We start from the raw sequence: 12,099 nt of genomic DNA on the forward strand, positions 1-12,099 counted from the left end.
CTGATCTGATCACCGGTCTGAAACATCCTCATGTGGTAAATGAAGCTTCCTTTGTCTCTCTCTCTTTTTTCTTTTTTTTTTTACTTCATCCCTTCACTTTAGATGTTGACTCATTAAAAAGTGAAAAGTGTTGTTTTGTTTCTAAATTAAACTCTTAAAGCAACATTATGTAAGATTTTGTAAATTTGCAGTTTGGCACCGCAGTTTTCATATATAAATGAATGGAAAAATGGACAGTTGTACACATGTATTTGATATGATTACATCACTTATGATCAAAGACTAGAAAGCCAACAACTTTGATAACAACCAAGCAAGTGCAACAACAGACAGAGTAGCCAGCTAATATTATTTACTAGTCCAACAGCAGGAAGCGCATCTTGGCGTCTGTCCCTCAGCCTTTTATTTCATGAAGCTCTCTCCAACAACTAAAGTCAGTCCCAGATTTACTCTTGTCTGGGGGCTTCTTCCTCTGTCACTCTCTCCTTTTTTTCTTTTTAGCTTCCTAAGTTGTCTTCTTGGGTCTTGCCATGTTCGCAGGGGCTACTGAGCCCAGTTACATTGCCACCTTGTCTGCTTCTGGCACAATACTGACAACCAGTTGCCTGAATTTCAGCAGTCCGAAACTCATTGCTACTCGTTGTAAATAAAAACACTTCCTGGTCCTTTGAGCCTTAACTGTGAACTTACTTTGGCAAGTAAAGCTTTCTGTCTGTCTTTCTCCAAAATCAGTGACATAGTTATTTTAGGGTAAAAAAGTTACATAATTTTGCTTTAATCACATAAACTGAAGGTAAAATACATACCTCTAGAACCATTAATATTAATTGTTAATAAAGATATCATTACTAATGTGTAATAATTACTTATTTTCCCAGGTGTCCCCTCTGCTCCGGGTCAGGTTGTTGCCTCCAGAAACACCAAGACGTCTGTATTTGTGCAGTGGGATGCTCCCAAAGTTCTGAAAAACCTCATGGGATACTACATCGACGGCCGCGTTGTTGGAGCAAAGGATTGGTTCCCCTGTAATAACAAGCCCTTCAAACACAACAGGTACAGTGATTGTTCAAAGGCTTTATTATATGTACTACCTTTACTGTCTTTATGACTTTTGTAATAAAAGGACAGTTAATGTATACAACGCTGAAAGACCACAGTCTTGAATGAAGATAGGGGAAAAGCCCCATACACATCCAGCTTGATAAAAATTTTACATCCATCCATTGGCTAAACAAAATGTTATATTATTAATAATATTAAATTGAATATTGATAATTTAATTAATTAAATACAAGTAGGTCCTCCTGAAGTGTGGCACAGGCTAAAACCTCCTTCATCATCAATTTTTAGAGAAATTCCACCTGTAAATATATTTTCCTCAATGCTGCATAATCTCTAGGCAAGAGACCAAGATTTTTTCTATCAGAAGTACTCTGGTTTTCACTTGTAGTTTCACCAATCACATTTGAGTGGGTTTGGTTGCAACAGTCCATGTGGAGAGAAAAAGAGTCTGCATCTTGGAACCTGCCAGCTATCATCTGACAACGATTTAGCTTTCTGCATTCATATGCAGAAATCTGTTTAAAGAGATGAGCAGAAAGATGTCTTTCTTGTCATTATCATGTATCAAGATGCTATTCTGACTGCAGAGGAAGTCTTGGCCCAGATATCTGTTATCAATTTTCTGAAAATCTGCTGGCTACATCGGAAGCTCAGAAACATTTGCGCAGAACTTTGCCCCCAGAGGCTAAATCATCATCAGATGACAGCTGACAGGTTTCCAGATTGGTGTGGTGCTAATCTGGGACAAAGATGATCTGTATGACTCACCTATAAATATATATTATGCCTTAAAATAACAATATTTACATAGAAATAGTATATGTTGTGTAGAAATTGCTGAATTCAATGGTCAATGGTGAGGTCAGGAGGGAAGAAAGTGTTCAGGAGCCTCTGATGTCTTATGTTGTAATATTTATTGACACTTGGCCAAGGAGAATTAGAGACACCCTCAAAGTATATCAGAAGTGCCTGAGTCGGTCTCACATTCGCCCGAGCTCCTACTGGTGGATAGACTTTAAACCCCAAATACTATATGCCCCAAATAAGACAAAGAGAATTTTTTTTACCAAGAAAGCTGTTATTGTCAGCATATTCTTAGTGTGGAGACACAGATGTCTGTTCGCGTCAATTGAAACGTCAACAGTAAGCTATCTATTATGACTAGAAAGGCATTAATAGGTCTCTTCGACCCTGGCCACCACAGTGTTGAGATGGACTGGCACCTACTGTTCCCAGTTAAAGCCAAACAATTAATACTTCTGAGGACCTCAAGGCCCACATGTGACCTCATGTAGCCTAAGAATAGAAAATTCCAGTATATGCATAGTAAGGTAAAATCACGAAGAGGCTTTAGTCAGTAGTGTTAGGCTACAAAGATTACAAATCTGGATAATGGCAATAACTTTATATATTTTATGAAAATAAAATGTGTGTCTGTGTCTGTGTGTCAGGTTTGTGGTCCATGGCCTGATTCCTGGGGAGAGCTACGTGTTTCGTGTCCAAGCTGTCAACGTCTTTGGCCTCAGTGACGAGTCTCAGGAGTCCTCTCCAATTGCTGTGGAGCCAGCCCTCGGTGAGAGCAACATGACATTTACAATGTGACCAACACTGTTTATATATCCCTCGAGCAAAAAAAAAAAGATTTTTTTTATTTTATTATTCTAATAAAGCCGGTAGGTTCTATACAAAATGTTATATGCAAATTAAAATAGTTTCAAAACTGAAAAAAAAAGTGTCAGAAACATGATGAATGTTCAGTTTGATGTTCAGTGTGGCTCATTTCATTATTCTGTGCAGGCAAAGGGTTTGAATATGGTATGTATGAAATAGTTTTAGTTTTCTCCCACTTACTCACTTTGTCCACTTTCACTTTGCATTATGTTTTTAATCACAGATCTGCATATGTTCAGTGTCACCGTGCACAGCAGGAGTCATAAAGAACACAAAAACACTTAAATCATCTTGAACTACTGCACAGTTTTTCAACTTAGGTGCTAAAATCCTTGGATGTGTTTTTGAAATGTCACTGTGGTGTTGAGGTCAATTAGTTTGCTCACAGCTGATTGAATTAATCAAACACAGATGTATGCATATTAAACATTAAATATTGTGGTTCAGCAACTCCCAGCGCTCCCTTTGGCATCACCATGCTGAGCTGTGACGGCTCCTCCATGACTTTGGCCTGGAAGAGTCCTAAACACTGTGGTGGCTCTAAGGTCAACGCTTATTACATCGACAAGCGAAATGCCGACACTTTGGTGTGGAAGGAGGTCAACCTGGCGGCCGTCACTGAGAGGATCTGCACTGTGAGTGGCATAGTTTGTTTTAGAAACTTTTTTTAAAGATATTTTTTGGCTTTTTAAAGCTTTATAGTATAAAGACAACTGACAGGATAGGAAATGTGAGGAGAGAAAGATGGGGAATAACATGCAGCAAATGCCCGCAGGTCAGATTCGAACCCTGGGCCGCTGCGGCAAGGACTGAGCCTTCCTACATGGGGCGGATGGTCTATACCAACTGAGCTAAACGACACCCCTGTTTTGGAAACTTTTAACTTCATATTTAAAACTTTAAACTGACCATAAGTGGGTTTTCATGTAGTCGAGTGTAGTACTCAGAGACAAAACTCAACAGAGATGAAGAAGCATCCATCACAGACCTTTAGATACAGAGTAGCTGACCAGTTATTCATTGAATTTAATAATCATGCCACACCTCTCTCTGTGTATCTTCAGGTTGATAATCTAACTGAGGGAACCTTCTACGAGTTCAAGATCCAGGCCGCTAACATGGCCGGTGTCGGCGTGCCCTCAGCTCCCAGCGACCCAATGAAATGTGAAGCCTGGACCTTCAATGAGCCAGGTAAGAGAACCAAAACTGCTTCTCAAATAAAACCATACTGACAGCTTTCCACCCTGAACAGTGTGAACTTGAGGAAGGATGTGATCTTTTAGGATGCCAGATAAGGCTGTGAGATGCTGCTTCCCTTTTTTTTAAGTCTGTACGAGTGAGACTTTGACAAAAAGAAGTGTCTTTTAGATTCTTTTGTTTATCAGACATGATATTGCTTTTTTTGGCATTCAAGTCAATCTGATTCCCCCAAAACTTGTTTAGGTTGTTAAATCTGCAATAAGTAAGGTTTAATGGTCCCATAGCAGCTTAAATCACTGGTTTATTGACTAGAGTATTTGCAATTTATTGGTGCTGATGATTTAAGAGACTTTCACAAAATGTTGTCACAAAACACAGGTAGAGCCAGTGAATATCTCTGAAATGTCAATTTTCAATTTTAAGTTTTTTGTTCTTCAACATTTTCTTGATTTTTTCTAAAACCCAAGAATTATAGAAATGTATCAACCCTTAACTAATGTCAGGACAAGCTAAACATTACATGACTAACCTGTCACTGATCCCAACATGCAGCCAGAACTTTGAGACTACTCTTTGGTCCTGCTTATGTTTTGTATTTTTCTTTTCATCTTACCTCCAGGCCCAGCCTACGACCTGAGCTTCAGTGAGATCAGAAGTCACTCCCTGGTGATCCTGTGGAAGGCTCCAGTTTACACCGGAGCAAGTGCAGTCACTGGATATTTGGTGGAAATGGCCAAGAAGGGCTCATCAGACTTTGTTACTCTGAATCAGGAAGCTGTGAGCCACCGTTACCTGCAGGTAGGAGACCAACTGTCCAACTAGAAATTCAACTGCTTGGTCATAAGGACCCATTCACATCAGTAGACTGTGAAATAAAGACTTGACATAAAGATTTACCATTTATTTATTAGTTTTTATTAGAAACTTTGTCATGTCACACTAAGATGTTTCCATGGTTACCCGCAGGTGACTGGTCTGGAGGAAGGTGAAACTTATGTGTTCAAAGTCCGTGCTGTCAATGCAAGTGGCGTTGGAAAACCCTCACAGTTGTCTGAGCCGGTCTGTGCCAAAGCTCTTCCAGGTAACACAGCTTAACACAGCTATCTTAAACACAAAGTAACAGGAAAGAGAAAAGAAAACAGAAAATTTTAGATTACCAGTTTTGAACTCAATAATTATCATAATTTTCACAAGAATATTTCGTGAAAATTATAAAATGACTTTGTCACAAGTCTTTGCAATCGTTGATTTGCATGTGCAGTGCTATTTATACAGCAACTTGGTTTGCATATACTGTATTTCTCAGTAAATAATATGAAAATCTGTATTATGGTTCCAGTAATAGAGGTGAAAAGAAAAGCCATGTTACCTTATTATATGTTCTTGCTGAATGTAATATTTAAGAAACATTTAAAGTGGTTATTCATCTTCATAGGCACCAAGGAGATTGTGGCTGGCGTAGATGAGGAAACCGGAGATGTCTTCCTGTCTCTGGAGGCCTGTGAGATCTGTGATACCTCCAAGTTTGTGTGGTCAAAGAACTACAAACAGATCGGTGACTGCCCCAGAGTGGCCATCACCACAAAGGGCAGAACGTAAGCTCGCTGCAATCGTCAACATATTGAAGAGGCTTCAGGTAGTGCTTAGGGTTAATTTGCCTGCTTCTTTGATCACGGAAGGAATGATAATCTTTGAATAGTCTATAGAGACACTCAGAAAAATAAACAGTGTGTTTCCCCCTCGGGGCTTTGTCAGCCTGTTCTCACGTAACTCAGAGCAATAGCATGGATGGTGATTGAGTTCACAAACAAACGTAAGAGGTCATAGGTTAAAAACCAGAATAATAAATTTTAGATCCAGCTACAACATTACAAGGTGATTTATTGTGGACATTTATGAAAAATTCATTAATTCAGGTAAAATTACAGGAACTGAATAAAAGCTTAATAGCCAAGTTTTTTATATACTATAGCAAAAATGGGTGCGTCTTTATTTTGTAGGTCCTAAGGATTTTTTAAGAATTTCTTCTTTTTTTTACTGTGCTTTTAACAATTTAAATATATAACACTCGCCACGTGAGAGAGATCATCTAGAATTATATATTTGTAAAAAAAAAAAAAAGACAAAAAAACATTATCTTTGATTATAAATTTATAGTGCATAGAAAAGTGTTACCGACAGAAAATGAAACAACAATCACAAAAAGTTAAAGAATGATACTGAATGAAATAAATAAATAAGATTAGTGTCAATGAACCTGAATTCTAGTAGTAATTTTACTAGTAATTTTAGTACTAACTGAACACTCTCCCTGTTTGACCTGTAATCAGTGTTGATTTTTATGGTTACCTAAGTAATTTTATTCCTTTCGAGGTGGTGGCTCTAATTGTTTTTACTTTACAGATATTTCACAGTTTCTGTGTTTATTTCTCAGCTCCAGACTCACTTTCACCAACCCTGATAAAGATGATCTGGGCAGATACTCTGTGGTTGTCACCGACACAGATGGAGTTTCTGGCAGTCACACTCTGACTGAGGACGGTGGGTCACATAACAGATATAACCACTGTAAGTATTTTTAGTCCTCCTTGTTAGTCTTTGTTTCTCATATTTGTTTTCTTCTGTTCTGCAGCCCTGAATACTATGCTGGAGCTCAGCTATGCCATCAGACATCCAAGTGAGTATCATGCATTAGCAGCAAATCTTCTGTGTCAGTTAAAATATTTACTAAGGATCTAATATTTGTGTGTCCTTTGTCTCTGTGCAGTCGTTCCTCTGAAGCACGGTCTGAACTATGAGGTTTTGGAGAAGGGTCACGTGCGTTTCTGGGTGCAGGCCGTCAAACTGTCATCGTCTGTATCCTACAGGTTTATCGTTAACGACAAGGAGGTCACCAGTGGGGAGGTAACATCTTTCACATTCATATTGACTATAAGTTTCAAAATTAAAATTGAATCATACAGTCTTTATTAAATACACATAAACGATCAAATGCAGTCTAATGCAGCAGCAACATTACAAAGCCACGATTGGAAATTCAATTTTGGCAACATTTCCTGCTCTGTCTCCTTTTTATTTCCCATCTCTCTTTGACTTGTTTGGTGAACTCTGATGTTGTCAGACTACAATACCCAACATGCATATTATTTATCATTAAGTCAATGTTTTTCAGGTAAATATGTGAATATATATGTACATTGGGTCTTTAATATATAATTTCAGTAGTTTCTTATGCACAGTAAAGATCTAAGTGAGATAAAAATAAAATTAAAAAAAAAAAAAAAAAAGATAACACTTAAATTTGAATATGATCTTGTTGTAAATCTTTTCTTTGTTTTCCTCTCAGGGACACAAGATCAGCCATGATGTGGCCACAGGTATCATCCAGATGACGGTGGATACTTTCACCAGAGCCAATGAGGGCACTTACACTGTCCAGATCAACGACGGCAGGGCCAAAACCCAGAGCTCCCTGGTCCTGGTGGGAGATGGTGGGTTTCTTCTCCCTCAGTTTACTGTCATTAGATGTCATTAGATTAGATTTACACCAAGTACCACCTCAAAAAATACTTTGCTCTCCAAGTACCACCATAATGACCAACACTATACAGTAGCATAGTAGGCCTACTGTAAGTATTCATCAAAAACAAGGCAGAGGTTTTATTCCTAAAGAAATATATCTAATATTGTCAGTCATTGTAACATTTTACACCGTTTGAACAGTAAGACTGTGCTTAAACATAGGAAAATTTAAAAAACTGTACTTAAATAATGATTCAATCAAAATGTATTGCACATAAAAGTTAAATAAACATTGTACTTAAATAAATGTAAAACAACAAAACAAAAAACTGTTCTTAAAGATTAAATAAAACTGTACTGTACTTAAATGTTAAGTAAAAAATGTACTGTACTTCAAACAGTACATTGTACACTGTAAAATTAAACAGGCTATATGCATTGCTGCAAGTAACAGTTTATGCTGTCTCAACTTCACACACTGCTGTATGGCTGCATTCTGAAACAGAAACACACACACAAACACAGACGAAGAACAATAAATATAAAATAAAACAAAAGTGAGGAAGAGAATTAAGTGTAACAGCTGTAATTAAACATACACAGACTACTGATGACAACTTACATGAGCTTAATGTGATGGGTGTGCATGCCTCTGTGAACACAGTCCTGCAATGTCTGGATCAGTGGAGGTCAGCTTCAGTCTCAGGTTTGGCTCAGCATCCACCCTGCTTCTGTACTTTGTTTTTATGACAACAATCCAAGAGAAGCCTTTCTCGCACAGATAGGTGGTTGCAAAAGGAAGGAGACAGCCTTGGCCTTGTCAGAAAGCACTGTACTGCTTCATCCAAAAATCACATTTTCGTAAAAAAGATTCCACTGGTTTGTCATTAAGTGCCCTGTGTTTGACTGTAAGATGTCGTTTGAGATGCGATGGTTTCATGCATTCATTTCTCAAAACGTCTCCACCTCTTGGCTTTAAGAGCTACCGTGAATAATTCAAACGCTGTACTGCTACTTGCAAACTTTTTAAAAGTCTTAACTTAATTTGTATCTCTTTCATTTTCTTGGCATCGGCTGATAATGTATTTTCAGCTATTCTAATATGTTTGATAGTATTTCATGTTTTAAAGGATTTTTATTTTATTTATATTTATTTCAGTGATTCTTTAGCGTAGCACTAGAGGGAGCCCCGCCTACAGAATCACTGGTCTAGAACATTAAAATTTTCAGAAATTTAATGATGCGTTTTTAATTGTTTTACTTTATTGTTTGTTTATTGTTAGCCAATAAAATGCTGCAGTCGAGGTCGTATCATGAAGAGAACTAAATAAACCATTATGCAAATAAGCTGATGGTTATTTGGAGGTTTTTCAATCTGAGAAAAGTTTAAAAAAAAAAAAAACAGAAACAGAACTAAAATCCTTGGAATGATCCATAGTTGCAAAAACCAAAACACTGTGTCAGTTGTTTTCAGTTTTCTTCTAATGTGTGTTTTTATTAATCGTCTTTTTCTGTTTCAGTCTTCAAAGTTGCTCTAAGGGAGGCCGAGTTTCAGAGGAAAGAGCACATCAGGAAGCAAGGTACCAACATGCATAATGATCTATTCAACCCTCCACCGAGGCACAACTGTCATTATGTAGTAAACACACTAGTAAGCACACACTGCTGGCCAGAGCTAATTGTCTCTCTAAGAGTGTAATTTCCTCTAAAGAGGTTACAGTATTTTGCAATCTAATTAGTTTGTTTGTTGATGAATGAAGCAACAGGCAAAGAGACAAGTGGTTTGGTTGCAGGAACATTTTACGGATTTGTTAACCTTTTGAATATTATCATTTTGTTTGGATTATTTGAAACATGGTTGAGTGTGGTTGTATGAGGCACTTAACCTTAGTCATTGTAGTAGAAGGGGGCAGCCGGAAATTGTTTTTTTTACCCAAACCTAAAAAAAGTGTACACTATATATAGAACAATTTTACAGCTTTACATTGCCGTCAGTGAGCCCTTTCTTACAGGAAACTGAAGCAGATATATCACTCTCACCAAAGCCACCAGACATCATTGACAAAAACTACAATTTTACCTCAGACGCAGAAGTTTCTGGTCCACATAGACCGGCAACTGTGAAGTAAAATAAAGTTTTATGTCAATGAAATCACTCCTGACTTTGAAGAAACCATCGATCGATATAAATGCTTTAGTGTCCTGCTGGAAACATCTCATAATTTATGTAGATATACTGCTTCTGCTTTGACTGATTTTATATTTAATTTAATTCATTGTTCTGATTATATCCTAATTTATGTGATTCCACTGTGTGATTTTAGGTCCACATTTCTCTGAGTATCTGTATTTCACTGTCACTGAGGACTGCACTGTCATGCTCGCCTGCAAGGTAATGTTTCAATCACTCGCTTTTCCTTATCACACGACTTCCTTCTTCTCTCAGTAAAACAATCCTTGTGTTTGTGTTTCAGATGGCCAATGTGAAGAAGGAGACAAGTTTCCGTTGGTACAAAGAGGACGACGAGATTGTTCCAGAAACTCCTCCCAATGTCATGTCTGGAGCCTGCGCTCTTCCCATCCCTATGGTAACTATGGAGCTTGTTGACTTTCATGCTTTTATTTGCTTACACACAAATATTCATTATAAAATGCTAATTAAGTAAATAATTAAAGGTAAAAGCAATAATCTAACTGTGCTGGGCTAACATTTAGTGCACAATGTAATGTATGATCTGCATTTAATCAAAACTGTTAAAAGTTGAGTCACTTGATGAAGTCTTGCACTGGTGTCAAGGAGAATTTTCTCAAAATATGAAAAAAAAAATTCTCAAACTTAACACAGTTTTGAACTGGCAGGGACTTGTTTCTTTGTGCCCTCGGGTGGTAAATGTCTTGGTTAAAGCTACAACTCAGCAGTTCACTTGAAATTCAAGAAAAACATCAGCTATGAAGAGTTAACTTATGTCACTGTTGCAACATAACTACAGCTCGTAAAAATAAAATAAAAATCAATTACGGTAAGAAAATTGTAAATGCATGATTAAACAGTCAGCTGTTGTCTCTATATATTATCTTTAACACTGAGCACTTATATTTACTTAGGGTTAATACTTATCTTTTTTTGAATGTGTCTAAAAATATACTGAAATGTTCATGTTATGTATGTATATTGATAAATTAATGCGTGTTTTTCCAGTTCTCCAGAAAAGATCAGGGTGTTTTCAAGGCCGTGCTCAGTGACGACAGAGGAAAGGACACATCTGTGTTTGACATTTCAGGCCAAGGTACTTTCTCACTGTTCAGAAAGATGTTGGTCACTTCATTCACTTCATTCATTTAATGGATTTTGTGTCTTTCTTTCTTTGCAGTGTTTGAAGACATCATCAATGCCATCGCCCAAATCGCTGGTGAGTTTGATCAGCTGACATGTACATCATGCGAATGGCTGGTTGGGACACACATGGAGCTGCTTTAACTGTACAGAAAACATCTTTATTTTCTGTTGCTCTGATTGTGTGTTCACATGTGTTTGCTGCCTTCAGGTGCATCTGCCTCTGACCTGGTGCTGCAGTGTACTCCAGAGGGCATCAGGCTGCAGTGCTACATGAACTACTACACAGAGGAGATGAAGACTGTCTGGAAACACAAGTACGGTTTAATGAGATGCTTTATTTGACACTACTTAGTACATTTAAAATAAACAGGATTCAAATATTTACTTTTAAACCTGAGACGGAACAACATCATTTAGACCAACATGCCAATAGTGTGCTGCAGTAATGACGGCACACACACTGTGCGGTTCTGTGCATACAGTACTCTGTGTACTGCACTCTCTTAGTACACATTTGCAGTATTTCCGTTAATTAACATTCAGTCACACTGGGCCAAAAATGTATGTACTTACCGCTCAGTCCCTTTGGAGCAGGTGTTTTACCCCATCAGATTTATTCTTTAGAGGGTTTTTTAGGGAATGTGATGTTTCCTAATGAAGCTGTTTACTGAGATTCATATTTCTCAATACGTCTTTAACAAGGTACAATGAATCTGTAGTGTCCTCTGCTCTCTATATTCATATTTTTCTAAGTAAGGTAAAATCCCTCATCAGTCAGGTTTGATTATTTATCTGACATCAGTATGAACTGAGGCCTGACTCTTGTGATCTGTGATGTAAACCCTGCAGAGAGAGTAAGATTGCCTCCTCTGAGAAGATGAGGATTGGCGGCACAGCCGAGATGGCCTGGATGCAGATCTGTGATCCATCTGACAGGGAGAAGGGTCACTACTCCATCGAGATCTCAGACGGCGTGAAGACCCACACCAGGACCTTTGACCTCTCTGGACAAGGTAAACAACATTCAAATCAACATTTTTTTTATTATTATTGTTATTTCTCACTTTTATTGACTTTGAGTTACTGTAAAACTTTTGGAAACTAAAGTCAGTTATCATGACATTATTTCTCTTTTTGCAGCATACACTGATGCCTATGAGGAGTACCTAAGACTTAAGTAAGTTATTTGACCGTACAGTAGTTTGTGAACATGTCTTTGAATTGTATCCAAATTATATTAATCATACGACATTGTTTTATCTTCCAGGGCAGCCGCATTTGCTGAGAAGAGTGAGTATATCATTATT

General features: G+C 37.6%; 1 protein-coding gene across 4 annotated transcripts in view; it reads left to right on the forward strand.

Moving 5' to 3' along the window:
• The window catches only part of myom2a (myomesin 2a), a 61,740-nt gene that overhangs the window by 46,219 nt on the left and 3,422 nt on the right, over positions 1–12,099 (forward strand). For all 4 annotated transcript variants that reach the window (XM_027283038.1, XM_027283035.1, XM_027283036.1 and 1 more), the window contains 20 exons: positions 879–1,053; positions 2,514–2,635; positions 3,181–3,368; positions 3,798–3,924; positions 4,553–4,731; positions 4,900–5,014; positions 5,369–5,528; positions 6,368–6,474; positions 6,566–6,610; positions 6,701–6,837; positions 7,280–7,424; positions 8,976–9,035; positions 9,780–9,847; positions 9,930–10,043; positions 10,655–10,742; positions 10,827–10,865; positions 11,001–11,106; positions 11,642–11,805; positions 11,933–11,969; positions 12,060–12,082. In XM_027283038.1, the coding sequence (XP_027138839.1) occupies positions 879–1,053; positions 2,514–2,635; positions 3,181–3,368; positions 3,798–3,924; positions 4,553–4,731; positions 4,900–5,014; positions 5,369–5,528; positions 6,368–6,474; positions 6,566–6,610; positions 6,701–6,837; positions 7,280–7,424; positions 8,976–9,035; positions 9,780–9,847; positions 9,930–10,043; positions 10,655–10,742; positions 10,827–10,865; positions 11,001–11,106; positions 11,642–11,805; positions 11,933–11,969; positions 12,060–12,082 (2,199 nt within the window). The remainder of the gene's footprint in view (positions 1–878; positions 1,054–2,513; positions 2,636–3,180; positions 3,369–3,797; positions 3,925–4,552; positions 4,732–4,899; positions 5,015–5,368; positions 5,529–6,367; positions 6,475–6,565; positions 6,611–6,700; positions 6,838–7,279; positions 7,425–8,975; positions 9,036–9,779; positions 9,848–9,929; positions 10,044–10,654; positions 10,743–10,826; positions 10,866–11,000; positions 11,107–11,641; positions 11,806–11,932; positions 11,970–12,059; positions 12,083–12,099) is intronic.

The sequence above is a fragment of the Larimichthys crocea genome, chromosome X (genome assembly GCF_000972845.2).
Source record: "Larimichthys crocea isolate SSNF chromosome X, L_crocea_2.0, whole genome shotgun sequence".
Taxonomy (NCBI): Eukaryota; Metazoa; Chordata; class Actinopteri; family Sciaenidae; genus Larimichthys; species Larimichthys crocea.